Below are 20747 nucleotides of genomic sequence, written 5' to 3'. Positions count from 1 at the left end.
AGTCATGTCCAACTCTTTGCAACCCCATGGACTGCAACATATCAGGCTTCCCTGGCCTTCACCATCTCTCAGAGTTTGCTCAAATTCATGTCGATTGAGTTGGTGATGCCCTCCAACTATCTCATCCTGTCGTCCCCTTCTCCTCCTGCTCTCAATCTTTCCCAGAATCAGGGTCTTTTCCAATGAGTTGGCTCTTCACATCAGGTGGCCAAAATATTGGAGCTGGAGCTTCAGCATCAGTCCTTCCAGTGAATATTCAGGACTGATTTCCTTTAGGATTGATGGTTTGATTTCCATGCTGTCCAAGGGCCTCTGAAGAGTCTTCTCTAGCACCACAGTTAGAAAGCATTCATTCTTTGGTGCTCAGCCATTTTGATGGGGCAGCTCTGACATCTGTACATGACTATCGGAAAAACTATAGCTTTGACTATTAGGATCTTTATTGGCAAAGTGATGTCTCTGCTTTTTAACATGTTGTCTAGGTTTGCCATAGCTTTTCTTTCTACTTTTTCCCATCTATTTGCCATGAAATGATGGGACCAGATGCCATGACCTTAGTTTTTTGAATGTTGAATTTTAAGTCAGCTTTTTCACTCTCTTCTTTCACCTTGATCAAGAAGCTCTTTAGTTCCTCTTCGCTTTCTGCCATTCAGTTCAGTTCAGTTCAGTTCAGTTCAGTTCAGTCATTCAGTTGTGTCCAACTGTTTGCAACTCTATGAACCACAGCACGCCAGGCCTCCCTGTCCATCACTAACTCCCGGAGTTTACCCAAGCTGATGTCCATTGAGTCAGTGATGCCATCCAACCATCTCTTCCTCTGTAGTCCCCTTCTCCTTCTGCCCTCAATCTTTCCCAGCATGAGAGTCTTTTCAAGTGAGTCAGTCCTTTGCATGAGGTGGTCAAAGTATTGTAGTTTCAGCTTTAACATCAGTCCTTTCAATGAACACCCAGGACTGATCTCTCTTAGGATGGACAGGCTGGATCTCCTTGCAGTCCAAGGGATTCTCAAGAGTCTTCTCCAACACTGCAGTTCAAAAGCATCAGTTCTCTGGCACTCAGCTTTCTTTATACTCTAACTCTCACATCCATACATGACTACTGGAAAAACCATAGCCTTGACTAGACTGACGTTTGTTGGCAAAGTAATGTCTCTGCTTTTTAATATGCTGTCCAGGCTGGTCATAAACTTCCTTCCAAGGAGTAAGCATCTCTTAATTTCATGGCTGCAATCACCATTTACAGTGATCTTGGAGCCCCCCAAAATAAAGTCAGCCACTGTTTCCCCATCTATTTGCCATGAAGTGATGGAATCAGATTCCATGATCTTAGTTTTCTGAATGTTGAGTTTTAAGCCAACCTTTTCACTCTCCTCTTTCACTTTCATCAAGAGGCTCTTTAGTGCTTCTTCACTTTCTGTCATAAGGGTGGTGTCATCTACATATCTGAGGTTATTGATATTTCTCCCTGCAATCTTGATTCCAGCTTGTGCTTCCTCCAGCCCAGCCTTTCTCATGATGTACTCTACACATAAGTTAAATAAGCAGGGTGACAATATACAGCCTTGACGTATTCTTTTCCCAGTTTTGAGCTAGTCCATTGTTCTATGTTTGGGTCTGTGTATTCAGGTCTGAACCTGAATACAGGTTTCTCAGGTTCTTTCAGGAGACAGGCAAGGTGATATAGTATTTCCATCTCTTTAAGAATTTTCCAGAGTTTTTGTGATCTACAGAGTTAAAGCCTTTAGCGTAGACAATGAAGCAGCAGTAGATTTTTTTTTTCTGGAATTCCCTTGCTTTTTACTATGATCCAACGGATGTTGGCAATTTGATCTCTGTTTCCTCTGCCTTTTCTAAACCCAGCCTGTACATCAGAAAGTTCTCAGTGCACATCCTATTGAAACCTAGCCTGAAGGATTTTGAGCATTACCTTGCTAGCATGTAAAATGAGAGCACTTGTGCGGTAGGTTGACATGTGTATGCGCTATGTGCTGTGCTAAGATGCTTCAGGCATGTCTGCCTCTTTGGACTCAATGGACTGTAGCCCACCAGGTTCCCCTGTACCTGGGATTCTCCAGACTAGAGTACTGAAGTGGATTGCTGAGCCCTTCTCCAGGGGATGTTCCTGACTCACGGGTTGAACCTGCTCCTCTTATGTCTCCTGCATTATTAGTAGGTGGTTCTTTACCACCAGCACCACCTCTTCTACAATCCCGTGTTTCTAGATTTTTAAAACCTTAAAATATTGAAGAAACATTTTGTAAACTGTAGAGTGAACTCTCATTTCTCTATATTTGTTAAACTCATAGATTAGTATTTTTGCACTAACTACTCACAGTAGACAAATGTGTAAAATTATCTCAGAGAATTCAATTTCTAAAGTTCTATTTTGGGACTTATAATTGTCAAAAATAAGATGAAATGACTTTAAAAGACTTACCTCCTTAAATTATCTATGAGAATGAATTAAACTAAATGGCAAATGAAATATTTGATCTAAATATGACAAGGAGCTAACATACATAAAATATTCAAACTGAGAAGAAAACTCTTAATACCTTTGTAAAATGAACAATTCTGGTAAAGACAGCTCTTAGAAAAAGAAATTAAAGGTTAATAATTACATAAAATTATATCCTAATTAGCAATAATAATACAAATGAAAACAGCAATAACATTTTTTTCACCTTTCTTAGTAGTAAAAATTAAAATTATGTTAATATTGTTGACTCAAGGCATAGTGAAATTTTCATATCTTGTTAGTGTGAAAAGGTGAAAAGTGAAACTTTCATACAAATTTTGTTATCATATCCTCCTTGCCTTCCTCTACATTATTACTAAGGGTGTTGCAAGTTTTAATAAAAAAGCATTATTTTTTGAAAGTCCTATGAGAATACTAGAGCTCAGAAACATTATAAAGTTAGGAGTCATTTCAATTCCCATCATGCAGTCGGCATTCTCTTGATTTTAATGATAGCTGTATTAGATTTAGAATTCAGGCTTGATTTACATAATCCCCCAAAGATTTCCCAGAAATCCATTAAAGGTCACATTAGTTTCCCATATATATACCAAATTCTAATCCGCTCATTTGCTCCCACTTCTATTATCATATTCCATGCTTTTGTAAACCTTACTGCTTATTATGGTTTCATCTCAAATAGAAAATCTTTCAGTTTGGCTTTCCATGCTACTAAACTCTATTCCAGTATGTATTACTTGCTCCTCTTCATGTTAGAGTAAAAGATTAAATAGTCATTTACTTTTTGATGTATGTAAAATAGAAATTCAGACTCCAGAAATGTTCCTTGGAATTATCAATATGCCTGGAGGTGCAGCAGTGTGGGACTCACTGTTTATCACTGCCTGCTCCAGGCTGCATATTAAAATCAGGTATCACACAATAGTCAGGGTGCAGAATTTATTTGTGTAATAAACAAAGTAAAAAATCTCTTGGGTTCCCAGGTGACCAGTTGTGGAAGCCTGAAGTTAATGACTTGCTATTCATCATAAACCAAACCTTAAACTGTCATCATACAATTTCCCCTTCTGAAAGAAAATAACAATTGTCAGTCCCTTAATAATGAAGAAATTTTTAATTATTTTCACTCTGATTCTCATTTGAATCATAACAAGAATGATCAATTTCAAAATCTTATTAGTTCTGCTAGCCTGAACCATTCAGATTCTTATGTAGGATCACTTTCCAGGAGGGGGAAAAAAAAAAAAAGAAGATTTCTTTTATAAGAAGAAATTTACAATTAATATTTACATTAACAAATATTTTCAAGTTGTATAAAACTGTGTAGACTTTAATTTCAAAATCAACGTTTTAAGTATGGGAATAATTACTGCTTGCACCTAAGATGCTACTATGTACATAAGTGTCTACCATAATGACTTAGACAACATTTGAATATTTTCATTATACAATGAAATAAGCTGAGAAACAAAATTACTTAAAGGAACAGAACCTCTAGGTTACATCAGCTCCTTCTTCTCTGGACTCTCAGTTTAATCCAGCATAGGCAGACTGAGCTGAAATAAAAGCCAAAAGATAGCTGGACTTCTGTGCTGGCCTTGTAAGAGGAGACAAAAATAGGATGAGGGTAATTTGTGGGTACTGAATTGTTCCAACTGCAGGGCTCTTCCTTTTGTATTAAAAGAAACTATTTGGGCAATGAAATTTATACTACTCTTTTATGAGCATTGTGACTGCTCCCCAGTAAAGACGGTTTGCAGGGTTCTTATGGTATAATACCTTTTCCCCATCCAGATCAAGACAAATACCTTCATTGTCCAGGTACACTCATGTGGCTTCTGGCAATTCAGCAAAAATCTCAGAGGAGCAGCTCAGTATTTTCTCTCCTACTGTCCTTTGATTCAGCTAACATATAACCAAAGAACCCATGGCTTTTAGGCTAATTCTTCTCTTCTATTTAAAGTATTGGCCAAGACTAGAAGTAAGTTGTGTATTTTTTATTGATTTCCCAGTTATGAGAATAAAAGTAGGCAACACAGACCAAGGATTGGCAAACTATGACCTACGGGCCAAATCTAGGCCAACATCTGTATTTGTGAATAGATTTTTGTTACAGCATTCATTTTGTGTATCATTGAGAATTGTTTTCTTGGTACAATATCAGTGTTGAGTACTTTTGACAGAGACAGCATGGCTTGCAAAGCCAAAACTATTATGGGCCTTTGACAGAGAAAGTATTCTGATCCCTACTATAGTACAATAAGAAACAAATATCAAAATTATGAAATATCTTGCCAATAGGTAACAGTGTGCAAAAAAAAAAAAGCAGGTCAAGATCCTAAAGATAAGGTATAGCCAACCTGGGAGTATGTGAATAGAAAGTTTTAAAAGTGGTTTTTCTTCCAACTCTTGGATTCACAAAATATGGAGCTATATCTTAGCCTAGAAGCACAGTCAAATTACTTCAACAAAGATAAAAAAATGATAAATCTAAAATGGGCAAGACAGTCTTCTAAGCACTGGTTTAGCACTACGCTAATCAAATTATATCTATTATTTCATGTAGAAAGTTAAATCACATTACATTTTGATAGCATGTTAAAACTCATAAGAGAGGATTAGTACATATGCTAATTTACCTCATTTGTTCTTCACAATAACCCTGGAAATAGATTTTGTTAAAAAATCAAAACTCAGAGAAGTCAATAACTTTCCCAAGGTTACACAGCTTGGAAGAAAACAGAGCTGACGTTGGATCTCTTATCATTTTAGTTCAAGTGTAACATTCTTTCCACTTTATTATGCGACCTGTATGGCTTTTAGGCATTTTAAAGACATTTTGAGATGAAAAAAATTAATAAAACCTTTAGAGCATCCACAGCTAATTAAATCAACATATCAAACACATCTGCTTCCTACATGAAATTCTTCCTTCAAACATTTTAAAAGAGAAACCATGGTCAAAGTTAAGTTTAAACAAGGTAGCTGAAATCTCACAAAAATAGAAGAGCTACCCGTTCTGTAATTATTAAGTAATTATTCAGGTTGGAATATTCTTGAATCTTCCTGGCATGCTTCTTAAGCTTAAAAAGGTATTTTAAGACAATCTTTTTAGTTTTCTACTGAGATAATTATACTTATATGTCTTTTCGAAATATTTGACAGACTTACATTATTGTGAGCAAAGGTAAAAAAAGTCAATATTTCGTTCAAAGAAGTGTACAAAAGTTAGCATTTCTCTCTATTTTAACTGGGAGTCCACAACTTCAGAAAGTAATACTCCTAAGAAATGTAATTAAGCTAGCAGCAAAGAAGGCTAATACACTGATCGCTGATACTCCAGCCAGCTTTAAATGTGATACACTTCCTGTCAGGAAGAATCAGATTTCAGAAGAGCACTTCACATATCCTATCTGTACTGGGTAACTGGATGAGGCTAATGGCAGAAATGAGGAGCAAAGTCCCAAAGCCAGCTCAAGCAGAGAGAATAGGAGCTTAGTGAAAGCGTAGTTGGAAACTGACTACTATCTCCGAGAGAGAAGCAAGGAGATGTGGACCAGGATGGAGCCACATCACAGCATCCTGACAGGCTCCCTGGGTCTTCCCAGGTGGCACTAGTGGTAGAGAATCTGCCTGCCAATGCAGGAGCTGTAAGAGACTTGGGTTCAATCTCTTGGAGGAGGACATGGTAACCCTCTCCAGGATTCTTGCCTAGAGAATCCCATGGACAGAGGAGCCTGGAGGGCTACAGTCCCTAGGGTTGCAAAGAGCCAGACACGACTGAAGCAACTTACCACAAGCTAAGCCAGTGGGTTTCCTACCTGAAATACCACAGTTATTTCAGTCCATGGACTACCTGGAGAGGACATGATGGTGCTAATACTTCCTTTTAGATATGGTGAGTTTAATTTGAAGAGTATTAAATAATGAGAATATTAGTTAATATTTATTTTCATGTTCTTGCCTTTAATTTTCTATAAATGGTTTTCTCTAGATCATAAGTCACAGCTACTGTACATTACTCCTGGGACTATTAGTTATTACTTAGGCCTTACTAAATAAGCAATTCTGGATTGCCATGTTTACAAATACCTACCCAGTGTAGACATATGAGTATACTAGTAGAACATAAATATACCTGAGTATATACACATTGGGAAATCTCAAGTATATATTTTTATTTGTGGAGTATTTAGGGACAAACTTCTGCTATAAGATAAATAATTTTCAAATTATTTCATTCTCCTACTATGTAACACAGATTAGAAGGATATATACCAGATAAACCTCTGTAAGGCTAAGCAAAAAGGGGCCTTTTCTTTTTACTTCATATGCCCAGTATTGTTTGAATTTTTTCTACTAACCCTGTATTACTTTCACAATTAAGGAAGAGGCTGGAAATGTCCTGTTCATCTCAATCTTCAACCTGAAAGCTGTCTCTAACACAACCCAGATCCTTAGGTCAACCAGATGCTTTCCCTCCAATATTCCATGGGCCTTGCCACATCTCCCTGGTGGCAATTCTTTCATTACATTGTTTTGTTTTGTCTTTTTGCTGATTTTGTTGTTTTCAGACCAAACTATAAGTTTAGAAGGCAAAGACTACCTATGACTTTTTATAACCTCAGAATCTGCAGTGTCTAGCACATTGTAAATATCCCAGGCACTCAATAAATGATTAAATCATGATACCTATTAATAATGTCCAATATTTACTGAACACACAGTTACGTGCCAAGCATTGTGCTAACCACATTATATCCACTGCTGCATATAATCCTTAAGAAAACTGTATGGAGTATTGTTATTATAATTTCTATTTTAAAGACGGATGAAAAATTTAAGTTTAGAGAATTAAGTAATTTGGCAATGTAAAACATTAAGAGGTACAGCTGGGATGTGAATCAAGGAAGACTGAATTCAGAGTTTGTACTTATAACCTCTACACACAGGGAATGAATAAATGAATGACTATGCATGAATGAACAAATATGGAAGAGTTTCATGTCTAAAGAAGATTCCTATTCAAGAGACAGGACATTTTCTAAGACAGAAAATGAAACCAGAGAATCACTGATGGGGAGTGGAGAGAATACCACAAAAATAATATTATTATGGTATATTAGTAACGCCATAATAATACTTAGTAACTGAACAAGAGCAAATAATAATATAAATCTCCCTACAATTCTAAATTGATCACAGAAGTAATCTGAACTTTAAAAAAAAACAAGGTCGACATTTCTACACAGGGACTTAAGGTAACTATCTCTCTGATGTTTGGAAAGAAATACCTATTGCTAAGGCATAGAGTTTTTATTAGCAATTCCGATTTTATTCACGGATATAGCAGTAGTGTGACAAATAACCATCTACGACTACATGAAAGAAAGAAATATTTCCAAAGCAGTATGAGTTACCTATCAGTCCCTAATTCTTTAATAAAGGAGACTTAAAATTCTCTAGCAAGAAGAAGGTAAAAATGTCCAGAATATATTAATAATTTCCCAGGTTCACACTGGAGGGAAGCTGATGATTTTTCACAAATGCCTCTAATTTAGTGGTAACTGAACTCTTGGGCAGACTCTGAAACACATATTTTCATTATTCAAACTCTTAGCTATTAACTAACAGCACTGATTAGACCCTAAGTACTAAGCATAGATGTGCCATGGTATTTTGCTTTGGAAAAGTTACTGTTCAAATTAAACCAAGCTAAAGGGCCTTAGTACTCTTGCCTGGAAAATCCCATGGACAGAGGAGCCTGGTAGGCTACAGTCCATAGGGTCGCGAAGAGTCAGACACGACTGAGCGACTTCACTTTCACTTTTCACTTTCATGTATTGGAGAAGGAAATGGCAACCCACTCCAGTGTTCCTGCCTGGAGAATCCCAGGGGCGGGGGAGCCTGGTGGGCTGCCGTCTATGGGGTCACACAGAGTCGGACACGACTGAAGTGACTTAGCAGCAGCAGCAGCAGCAAAGGGCCTTAGAGCTTTCTGAAAACTTTCTGTTCAATTTAACAGCTAGGACCCAGTGTGTAAACACGCTCCTGTCTTCAGCAGCAACCATCTATCTCATTCCCATTTGAAAATTATAAAAGAAACTGTTGTTTTCCATACTCGTAGAAAACAATGCCTTCACCAATCTTCATCAGGGTTTTGGACACAGGCTTCTTTTCAAGTTCCTTTTTCATTCTATCCTTCCTTTTAGGACAGATGAATTCCTAATCTACCAAAAAAGCCATAAACCAATGTATGGTCTTCAAAGAGAGTCATATAGACACATCATATGCATCTGTGCCTAGTCACTCAGGGGTGTCTGACTCTTTGCGACCCCATGGACTGTAGCCCGCCAGGCCTCCTCTGGCCCTGGGATTTCCCAGGTAGGAATACTGGAGTGGGTTGCCATTTCCTTCTCCAGGGGATCTTCCTGGCCCAGGGACCAAATCCAGGTCTCCTGCATTGCAGGTGGATTCTTTACTGCCTGAGCCGTCAGGGAAGCCCAATAGACACATTAGGTTCCTATTATTCAGAATATTACCCCAACCATAAAAAGCAGTTATTAAACAAACATCATTTTTAGCTTTACTGGGGAAAATTCAATTTAGTTCTCTTATTCTTCATATAAAGCTTCATCATTTGCTGGAATATAATATGTTCCAACCATCTGTGATAGGTTAATATTGATTTTCCTATCTTCAATAGCACATTTAAGATCAACAAGCTTTACAATGTTTAAATTCCAGTGATTCAATAGATATTTTTTTGCTAATACCAGAAAGTTATTTTTAATACATTAGGGTGTTTTGACATTTTACAAAGTAAAAGTCTCCAGACTTGAAGGGGAATTATTTAAACATTTTGCAGTGAGAGAAGTCTCACAATTGTCTACCTCAGACTACACTGCAGTATCAATACTTGTGAGAGAAAAAGCCTTACGCTATACTTCACAAAAGGAAAATCACTGCTGTGAATACATAACCATTGATCACACCGGATCTAATACATCCCTGGGGCCACAAAGTGATTGTTTTATATGAACACTTCTTGGAACTCTTCTGAACAAGGAAGGCTACAGACTAAATAAAATCAATTTTTGTGACATGAATTAGAAAGTAGATTATATTTTCTGGTAGAGTGACCACTTGTCGCAGTTTGGGCAGTACTGTTTACGCTGATTACTCCAATGTAATAATTACCATCATCCCTTTTTGCTCTAAAAAGTGTCCCAGCTTAGGTGATAAAGTATTTGATTTCCCTCTTCACTAGGGGCTACAAAGACTATTCATTTAGTTCATTGAGGTTGCAGACCACATGGAAGCCCAGATTCCAAATGTCTGTAAAGTGTATTTGACCAAGGACGAGGGCCAAGATTTCATTTCTGATCAGGCTGACAAAATCTGTGAAAGAGAAATATAAATGTCCCAATAAAAAATACTGATGCTTTAGAACTTTCAATTGTGGTTGATTCCTATTGACTTGCTGCAATTTAGTGCTATGTACTCATTTTATGCTTCTTTAAAACAGGGCTTCTCCGTGAGTCATAACAAATTAATAAGAAAAAACAAATAACTATGAAAAATATTTTGGTGGAGCTAATGAGTATTGATATTACTTTCATTACCTTTTGACTGTTAATGTTATAGATAAACATCCTCATTTGGGTTAACTTTATGACAAAAGCTAACATTCCTAGCTAAGCTATCCAGAGAATCAAGCAATTGCTTTGTGATTTTAATCAATGTTGACATCAAGATAGAACATTTGGACCCCTGAAAGTCTCCTCTTTTACAGTCTTAGCAGCAGTTACCTGAATTTTTTCAAATACTTCAGCTCTACTTATCATTTGTCAATATAATCATAATGATAGTGATTACAAATAATGTGACTACTTCTGAGAATCACTCTGAAATAACAAATCAAAGTAGTCATCATTCATGTCATAAATAAGGTTACCTAACTACTGTTAGAAGAAGCTAGATGTGATTTTCCCAAGAGAAAAATACTTTGACCGGTTATTTGGGTCAGACTGCCTCCCTTTAGCCTATTCTCCTCACAGCAGGCAGAGTGATCCTTTAAAAACACCAATCAGATCATACCGCTACATGGCTCAAAGCTCTGCACTGGCTTGCCATCCCCCTAGAATAAAATCCAAAGTCCTTACTATGACCCACAAGGTTCTGCAAGTCTCTAAAATCTAATCTCCTACATCCATTTTCTTCCTGCATGAAAATGCAACATGCTGACATCTTGTAAACTCATCTAACATGCATCCTTCTCAGATTTGCATCTGTTATTTATTCCTTTAGTCTGAACTGTCCTTCCCCAGACTCTAGAATGGCTCTCTTCCTCCTCTTCTCCCTTAATTTACATATCTGCTTAAATCCCTTCTCCTTAGAGAGTTTTACAGTAAACACTCTACCTAAACTAGCAGTCAGACTCCCACCATCACTCTATACTTCGTTTCCTACTATATTTTTTCCATAGCACTTCTAACTTGTGACATTGCATTATGCGATATGTTTCTTTGTTTATTATTAGCTTCAAACCACTAGAATGTAAGCTCCATGAAGGAAAAGACTGTCTTTTTGGCTCAACTACGTCTTTCTAGTGTCTACACTAGTGTTCATTAAATGAACAGTTGTAAAGACTATACTATCAGTGAACTGTTTATGTTAAATATAACTTGATCATCTAGAAATATTTTCAAATTTTTTGATGCAGTGTTTTGGTTTCTGGACATGATAAAGTCAATTTCTTCTGAAAGGGTATTTCATGTGGTGTTGGTAAGAGTGTTAATATACACAAACCTCTTGAGAGGGGGATTTGGCTGTATATATTAGAACTAAAAGTAATAACCTCAGATATGCAGATGACACCACCCTTATGGCAGAAAGTGAAGAGGAACTAAAAAGCCTCTTGATGAAAATGAAACAGGAGAGTGAAAAAGTTGGCTTAAAGCTCAACATTCAGAAAACTAAGGTCATGGCATCTGGCCCCATCACTTCATAGCAAATAGATGGGGAAACAGTGGAAACAGTGTCGGACTTTATTTTTGGGGGCTCCAAAATCACTGCAGATGGTGACTGCAGCCATGAAATTAAAAGACACTTAGTCCTTGGAAGAAAAGTTATGACCAACCTAGATAGCATATTGAAAAGCAGAGACATTACTTTGCCAACAAATGTCCATCTAGTCAAGGCTATTGTTTTTCCTGTGGTCATGTGTGGATGTGAGAATTGGACTGTGAAGAGAGCTGAGTGCCAAAGAATTGACACTTTTGAACTGTACTGTTGGAGAAGCCTCTTGAGAGTCCCTTGGACTGCAAGGAGATCCAACCAGTCCATTCTAAATATCAGCCCTGGGTGTTCCTTGGAAGGAATGACGCTGAAGCTGAAACTCCAGTACTTTGGCCACCTCGTGCAAAGAGTTGACTCACTGGAAAAGACTCTGATGCTGGAGGGATTGGGGGCAGGAGGAGAAGGGGCCGACAGAGGATGAGATGGCTGGATGGCATCACCGACCTGATGGACGTGAGTCTGAGTGAACTCTGGGAGTTGGTGATGGACAGGGAGGCCTGGTGTGCTGCGATTCATGGGGTTCCAAAGAGTCGGACATGATTGAGCGACTGAACTGAACTGAACTAAACTGAAAAGTAACAACAGCAGCAATAGCAAAGCATTTGTAGACTATTTCCACTTATAGGTATCTACTCCATGAGAGTAAACACACAAGCATATGGAAGCATGTGTGCAAGGTTGTTCATGACAGTACTTTACATTTTTCAAACTTATGTTACTTCTGCAATTAAAAAAAAAAAAAAACAACTTACCTAGAGAGTAAGGTCAGAGCAAATACCAAGGAGAGCAGGTATAGTCTAATCAAAAATGAAGTAGTGAAGGGCAATGCTAAGGAAAGTGACTCCTAATCTCACTGCCAGAATGTGGGAGGCTTCAGGGCATCTGCTATATGAGCTCTGTTCAAGCGGTTCCTTATAACCGTAGCATCAGAACCAGGTAAATTACCTGCCTAGACACAGCTGACTAAACCAGGCAAGGGCACCTACTCCAAAGGCAGCTGACCAATTAGTTGACCAGTGGCCTGTAGGGAGGATGAATTCTAGATCAGAGGTGCAAACTCAGACTTCTCTCGGGTAGTTTAAGTATGACCCACACCCAAGGAAGTCAGCAGTTGACAATGGAGCAATACCAGTGGGAACATAGACAGGGCAGCAGAAGCGCTGTGCCAGCAGACAGGGCACAGGTGTACAGAAACCAGAGGTGCTGCTCCTGGGCTCTGTCACCCTGCCTTTACCCGGACTTTCAAACGAATGCTCTTTAAACTGGATTCTACTCAGGTTCGATCCCTGGAACAGGGAACAGCAATGCACTCCAGTACTCTTGTCTGGAAAATTCCATGGACAGAGGAGCCTGGTGGACTGCAGTCTGTGGGGTCTCAAAAAGTGAGACACAACCCACCTTTAGACACAACTCACTTTTAGCAACTAACACTTTTGGGCTTCCCTGGTGATTCAGATGGTAAAGGATCTGCCTGCAGTGAAGGAGACCTGGGTTCCATTCCTGGGTTGGGAAGATTCCCTGGAAAAGGGAATAGCTACCCACTCCAGTATTCTTTCCTGGAGAATTCCATGGAGAGAGGAGCCGGGCACGCCATGGTCCATGGGGTCGCAAAGAGTTGGACACAAATGAGTGACTAACATTTAACTTAACTGTAATCTGAAGGAGTTTAACCAACAGAACATTAAATTGAGGACTTGATCAAGCTTTTCAAAGCCTTAACCTTTGAAAAGATGAGGGTTCCCTTTATAGCCTCTAATTATGTGTAATTAAAAATAGCATAAAATGCACAGTAAGGATAGCCAAGTCCTGATAAGTGTTATCTCCCCACGACCCTCCATCTTTAGTCATTTAGTGAAATAATACTTTTTTTTTTTTTTTTTCAAAAAAAAATTTTTTTTTTTTCTGGAAACCTACATTAGTGCTTAGCTTGCCTACTAGGTAATCTGGTATTACCCAGGGTAAAAGTAGGAGTGGAAATTCTAGGTCTGGAAATGGCAACCTATTTCAGTATGCTTGCTTGGAGAATCCCATGGATGGAGAAACATGGTAGGCTATAGTCCATGGGGTCGCTAAGAGCTGGACATGACTGAGAGACTTCACTTTCACTTTTCACTTTCAAGCACTGGAGAAGGAAATGGCAACCCATTCCAGTATTCTTTCTTGCCTGGAGAATCCCAGGGAGAGGGGAGCCTGGTGGGCTGCCATCTATGTTGTTGCAGAGTCGGACACAACTGAAGTGACTTAGCAGCAGCAGCATAGACAGAAGCACCTTGCCTACTACAAGTCAGGACACTAGTTGACAAATGGTAGCGTGTATACATGCATGCTCAGTCGTGTCTGACTCTTTGTGACCCCATGGACTGTAACTCACTAGACCTTCTGCCCATGGAATTTTCCAGGCAAGAATACTTTTCATTACCATTTTAAGCATATGAGAACATATAAAATTTTTAATATGGTATGAGTGGTAGACAGATAGCATATTAACTTTTTATATGTTCTCATACACTTAAAAATGGGTAACAGAGAAAGGGAGTAACCACATTAATAAACAGTATTTTATCCCCTAACTATCCCTTAATGTTTTTCAACATTGTTAGAAAATCATTATAGGAATATATTCAATTACTAACTAAAAGTACAAGAAGGCTAGGATATCCAGGATATGGAAGTATCAGATGAATAAAAGTTAAATTTTTCTTTTAAAACACCAAATACAAAACTAGTTCTCTTTTAATCAAGTATTAATCAGTTTTTAGAGGTTACAGAGTAGAAAGGTCTTGAGCCTTGTTACTTTCATGCTTTATATCATTCATTGCTGCATGATAGAAGAATAGCGAAGAGGGTAGAAAGGGATGTATGTCTCAAGTGTCAGTTTGCAGAATGGAACAAGCTAGAGGTTCAACATGTGGGTTGCAGCCATGAGGAAAGAAGGTATAAACCTACTACGTTCCCATAAACCCTTTTCTCATCCTTCAATCCTGTACTGTTAGCCCTTTTTCTCGCCCAGCCTCTCCTCTGTGAACAGAATATTTATATTTACTGAGGAAAGTAACAATCCTGCCTCTTTTTCAGAAAGGTCTGTTGTAGGGCTTTTGATTGCACAGGGTTGGTTTTGTTTTTTTTTTTTTTGCCCGTTTGTTTGTTTTTTGATGTCCAACCAAGCTTTGCAGTCTCACATTGTGTACTAGTTATCTAGTGACCAATAATATTACATCTGAATTAAAGTTGTGTTCTCCTTGAATTATACTATAAAATGAGCCCCTTGCCATTCCTAATCCTGTTACTTTACATAGATGAAAGTTTCCCTGTTTTGTTGATCAATTATTTTGTTTTGTTTTTAAAATAGCTTTATTGAGACGTAACTCACATAATTTACCCATTTAAAGAGTGGAACTCACTGATTTGAATATATTCGTAGAGTTGTATGTTCATGTAATCAAACGTAATCAATAATGTGAAGGAATAAACTATAGATGCACAACATGGAGAAACCCCCCCCCTCCTGCCCCTGCCAAAAAAAAATGCTATGCTAAGTGAAAGTAACCAGATACAAAGGACGACATATATTAAAATGTTTAAGTAAAATTTCTAGAAAAGTCTAACTGATAAAAAGCAGATCCATGGTTGTGTGGCATTAGCAGTGGGGATTTGTGGGAACCAGAGTTTAGGACAAATCTGGGAAGGGAATGTTTGAACGTAATAGGAAGTTTCAAATCTAGATTATGGTGAGGGTTGCACAACATATAGATTTATATTAAAAAACACTGCACAATATATTATAAAGTGGGTGAATTGCACAGCATATAAATTATACTTCAATAAGGCTATGACTGGGTGACTGAGCAACAAGGATTTTGGAAAGAAAAAAGACCAAAGAAATACTCATGAATACAGACCAAGCACATCATAACCCCAATAGCTCTCCTGATAACTGAGGTCTTGAAGAACCTTTGTTTATGGGGATACTAGCTGTCAATATTTATCATATTAGAAATTACAGTGGAGAATTTTTAGATATCTTATTCAATATAAAATAACAATACTAAGCCTGTATGTTAACAAAAAGAACAACTTGAACGAAAAGCACAATTGTTTTTCAAAACAAGAGAAAAAATAGTGAGAAGGGAGGCTTTTTTTTTTTCAAACATGTTTGCCAATCTGTTTAGTATCTGGCTTAATAGAAGACAGCCCTTTCTGTATCTATTCTGCCTTCAGTCTGCTGTGATATCATACATTATGTAACCTCTGGAAAACTCCACTGTACACTCAAGAGAAATGACAGTGAAAAAGCAAGTAACCTCTTAGTATTAAAGGGAAGGTAGTTTTGATCAGAGACCCTCACAAAGGGTCTTGGAAACTCCCAGTGCCCTTTGGGCCATCCTTTGAGAACTGCTGGTCGAGATTTTACTCTAGATCATTTTAATGAGATTGTTTAAACTGTACTGTCATTAATCAAACAGTCTAGGATCAAGCTTTTTGGGAAAACAGGATCAAAAAACTTTCTAAATATAGCTTCAAAGCATAGTGAATCCCACATTGTATAGACTTGGCTGTAACATATAATAAAGTAAGCAATCAATATGAGACATTGCACACAACATCAGTATTTACTTGTTGAATCTCAAACATGATTCTAGATTTATCAGCAAGCAGAATAAATAAAACATTATTACATATTGTTAAAACAGCTGATTGTTACAATGTTATTCTCTTTTATTTTGGCCAAGTGTTCTATGGGATCTTAGTTCCCTGACCAGGGTCAAACCTGTGCCCCCTGTATAGAAGCATGGACTCTTAACCCTTGGATTGCCAGTGAAGTCCCAATGTTATTTTCTAAAGCTACTGTTTTTGTCACTGATTCAGAAGTTTCTGTTTCACATTCATTTATTTAGTGGTCATTTGACAAAATGTGGTTAATTTCACCTTAATTAATATCTATTTCAAATGTGTCTCCCAGTAAAGGATAAGAGTACCATCAGTCGGCTTATGGACATGTCATATCCTATCAAATGATTGATTATAGTCACTAAAGATGTGGTAGTTCATTTAGAAAGTCTCCAAAGCTTTGAAGCCATCCAATACACCTTTCTAGACTGAGATATACATTCCGAGTAGTGTGATTTAAAACTCAACAAAAATCTAGACATTTATAAACTGAGCTCAAAAACCATAGCTTAAGTACTTACTTTACAATATCTCCTTCAAGAGCAATCACTCTCTTAATGATCTTCTGTTCTGGGTTTTTAGGGGACCTAGAAAAATAAAGTTATATAACAGTTATGTCTGTTGTTTTAAGAAAATGGAAATAAATATTACAAGAAAATAAGCTATATTAAAGTCATCACAGGAACCTTTGCAACCATGACATGACATCAGTCCTACTTAAGTCTTAAGTGAGAAGGAATTATCAAAGCACCTGTAGGAAAGAGGATTCATGAAACAAATCATTTCAGATATGACCTCCAAATGGTAGTATTTATACCTTTAATTTTAGTCTGTCTTCAGTTCAGTTCAGTTCAGTTCAGTTGCTCAGTCGTGTCCGACTCTTTGCAACCCCATGAATCGCAGCACACCAGGCCTCCCTGTCCATCACCAACTCCCAGAGTTCACTCAGACTCACGTCCATCGAGTCAGTGATGCCATCTAGCCCTCTCATCCTCGGTCGGCCCCTTCTCCTCCTGTCCCCAATCCCTCCCAGCATCAGAGTCTTTTCTAATGAGTCAACTCTTCGCATGAGGTGGCCAAAGTACTAGAGTTTCAGCTTTAGTATCATTCCTTCCAAAGAAATCCCAGGGCTGATCTCCTTCAGGATGGACTGGTTGGATCTCCTTGCAGTCCAAGGGACCCTCAAGAGTCCTCCAACACCACAGTTCAAAAGCATCAATTCTTCAGCGCTCAGCCTTCTTCACAGTCCAACTCTCACATCCATACATAACCACAGGAAAAACCATAGCCTTGACTAGACAGACCTTAGTCTTAAGGATGATCTAATATTCTATTTATGTAAACATCACCTTAACTTTTTAAATACTTCTAACACTAATATATTCTACCCTAAAAAAATAAACCTGAGTCATAAACCTAAGCTTCAGCTTTCAGTCCCTTTTTGAAGTTTTAATTTTGACAGGCTAATTTTCTTCTTCAGATGTGGATTTTCTTATCTTTAAAATGGACAGGGTTGTGCAAAGAGGATCTTGTGAGAATTACAAATTAAGATACTAATATTAAATGAGGCAATGAATATAAAGCAACTAACTAATTACATAAGAAAATAATGAGGCATTTCTTTAAAATGATAAAATACTTGTTACATTTTATTTAAAATAAGCAAAGAAGTTTGATTTTAAAAAGAAAACACTGAAGCTGCATTATTTTTAAAAAACAAAGAATTTGGAGTCTTTTTTGTTGTTTTCTTCCATGTTGGTTTATTTCTAACAAAGCACTTGGACCAAGCCCACCCAGGAGAGAGGATATCGCTTCCACAAGGACTTGAAGGTTGGGGCTATTCTTAACCCCTTGGTTCCTTACCACATTTCTCAGTTAAAGCTGCTCTGTCTCTTGTGCTAAAGGAGCAGTTGCGGAGGGGCAGAGCCCAGCCTTGCTGGAATGTTGTCATTGATACTAGCATTATTCTATCAAAGCGCAGAGGAGACAGTGTTCGAGGTTCCTGTAAGCTCTGGGTTTTCCTTCCTCCAAGACCCTACCATCTTTTTGATATAATATCGGACACTCCTAGAGGGAGACAGATGGAGGGAGAATCTGGGGTCTGAGTTCTAGGAATGCTAAGGCACAAGAGGAGGAAATTTCTTTGAAATTACACTTAGGTTTAGCCATGTAAAGATTATGTAATACAGAGATCAGCCCTGGGATTTCTTTGGAAGGAGTGATGCTAAAGCTAAAACTCCAATACTTTGGCCACCTCATGCGAAGAGTTGACTCATTGGAAAAGACTCTGATGCTGGGAGGGATTGGGGGCAGGAGGAGAAGGGGACGACAGAGGATGAGATGGCTGGATGGCATCACTGACTCAATGGACGTGAGTCTGAGTGAACTCTGGGAGTTGGTGATGGACAGGGATGCCTGGCATGCTGAGATTCATAGGGTCACAGAGAGTCGGACACGACTGAGTAACTGAACTGAACTGAAGGTAACTGACACATTATGATATGCTTAGTGTGGACATCATTTATTTTAACCTATGATTAATAGCTATGGTAAATGTTACAAGGTGATACTATTTACTCTAATAAATACTCCCCTCCCCTTCTCTTTCCTCCTCCCTGCTCACTTTGTCTCTGGGATCCCTCACTCTGGGAGAAGCCATGTCTGTCCTCAGCAACCTTGCTGTGAGTGAGCTTAGAAGCAGATCCTTCAACAGACTCATATATACAGAGAATAAAAGAGTAGTTGCAGGGAGAGAGAGGAGTGGCGACAGATTGGGTGAAATAGATGAAAGAGACATAGGGATACAGACTGCCAGTATCAAAATAAATAAACCACCAGGATTTAATACATAGCACAAGGAATACGGTCAATAATATTATCATACTTTGTATGGGGACAGATGGTTATTAGACTTATTGTGATCATTTCCCAACGTATGTAAATGTTGAATCACTATGCAGTACTTCAGCAACGAACACAATATTGTATATCAAATACATTTCATTTTTTTTTTAAGTAGATCCTTCAGCCTCAGTCAAGTCTTCAGAAAGTACAGCAGTAGCCAACAGCTTCACTGAACCTTCGTGAGAGACCCTGAGCCACACCACCCTCTGAAGATGCTTCTGGCTTCCTGATTCCTAGAAAATGTATGAGATAATGAGTGTTGGTTGTTTTCAGCTGTGGGAGGTTGGAGCACTTTGTTACATAGCAATGGTTATCGCAATCTTAAGATGTCCAATTTCCTGGCAGTAACATTTTAAATCTTTTGATCTTAAAAGGTCTGTTTCAAAAAACATATCACATATCACATAAATGATCATTTAATATGGATTTGAAAATCAGTGATAGATAAAAACATAATTCCAATTCAAGTCACATTTTGAATTTAGTTACCTTTAAAAAGGAAGCTAAATGGAAAAATATTAAAAAGATTAAATACATTCAGAATTTAATACCTCATTAAGGGAAACATGCAGGTTTTAATAAGGTGTCTATTTCACACAATATATTGCAGAGAAAAGAAAATCATCTAAATCATTTGTGGCTTAGATGTCATACTTACTGACACAACTTTTCACTAGATTGATTATTAACATTCTTTATTTTAAAACGGAAATTTGATCAGAGTTTTTGAGTGATCTGTCCCCTTCATGAAATGGAGTAAATCTACAAACTTAATGTCATTCATGTACAGCTAGAATGAGGGATCTGGCCCATTTAAGATGATGGAATTCATATTTTCTGTGCAAGGAAATATGATATTGATATTTAGGAAAGTTTGCCTCCATCCATGTCTCTCGGTTTAGATAACAAGAAATGTATAAAAAATTTTCAGTCTCAGTGATCACCTAAGAATTGTACATTAAAACAACAGGACACTGTTTTCCTGTTATATCGAAAAAGGAACAGTAATAATACCATTAATACAATTTGTTATTGAGTGTTTAGGGACACGGGTACATGTCCTAAAATAGATAATCATGTAACGTACCTTTCTGTAAACATGTCAAGATTTTATACTCTCTTTAACATATCACACTTTTAGAAATTTATTCTTATGAAATGGTTGTATATATATATACAAAATTTTAGCTACATGGATTCTATTTTTAAAGAGGAAAAAATCAACAAGATTGTTAAATAAATTAAAGTTCATCATATAATAAAATATCATTCAAACATTAATGTTACAAAAGAATGTTACAAAATATTACAAAATAATTTTTAATGATACGGCAACATCAACAGAATATATAGATTAAACATGCGAGTTAGAAGAATGTATGTGTGACTAGATCTGATAGATAGAGTGCCTGATGAACTATGGACGGAGGTTCGTGACATTGTACAGGAGGCAGGGATCAAGACCATCCCCATGGAAAAGAAATGCAAAAATGCAAAATGGCTGTCTGGGGAGGCCTTACAAAGAGTTGTGAAAAGAAGAGAAGTGAAAAGCAAAGGAGAAAAGGAAAGATATAAGCATCTGAATGCAGAGTTCCAAAGAATAGCAAGAGAGAAGA

At 37.6% G+C, this 20747-nt stretch overlaps 1 protein-coding gene across 4 annotated transcripts in view; it reads right to left on the bottom strand.

Moving 5' to 3' along the window:
• The window catches only part of IMMP2L (inner mitochondrial membrane peptidase subunit 2), a 964367-nt gene that overhangs the window by 298813 nt on the left and 644807 nt on the right, over window positions 1-20747 (bottom strand). For all 4 annotated transcript variants that reach the window (XM_069588004.1, XM_069588007.1, XM_069588005.1 and 1 more), the window contains exon 5: window positions 16749-16814. In XM_069588004.1, the coding sequence (XP_069444105.1) occupies window positions 16749-16814 (66 nt within the window). The remainder of the gene's footprint in view (window positions 1-16748; window positions 16815-20747) is intronic.

The sequence above is a fragment of the Ovis canadensis genome, chromosome 4 (assembly GCF_042477335.2).
Source record: "Ovis canadensis isolate MfBH-ARS-UI-01 breed Bighorn chromosome 4, ARS-UI_OviCan_v2, whole genome shotgun sequence".
Lineage (NCBI taxonomy): Eukaryota > Metazoa > Chordata > Mammalia > Artiodactyla > Bovidae > Ovis > Ovis canadensis.
Note: the sequence above shows the minus strand (reverse complement) of the source record. Positions and strands in the feature narration are given on the sequence as shown.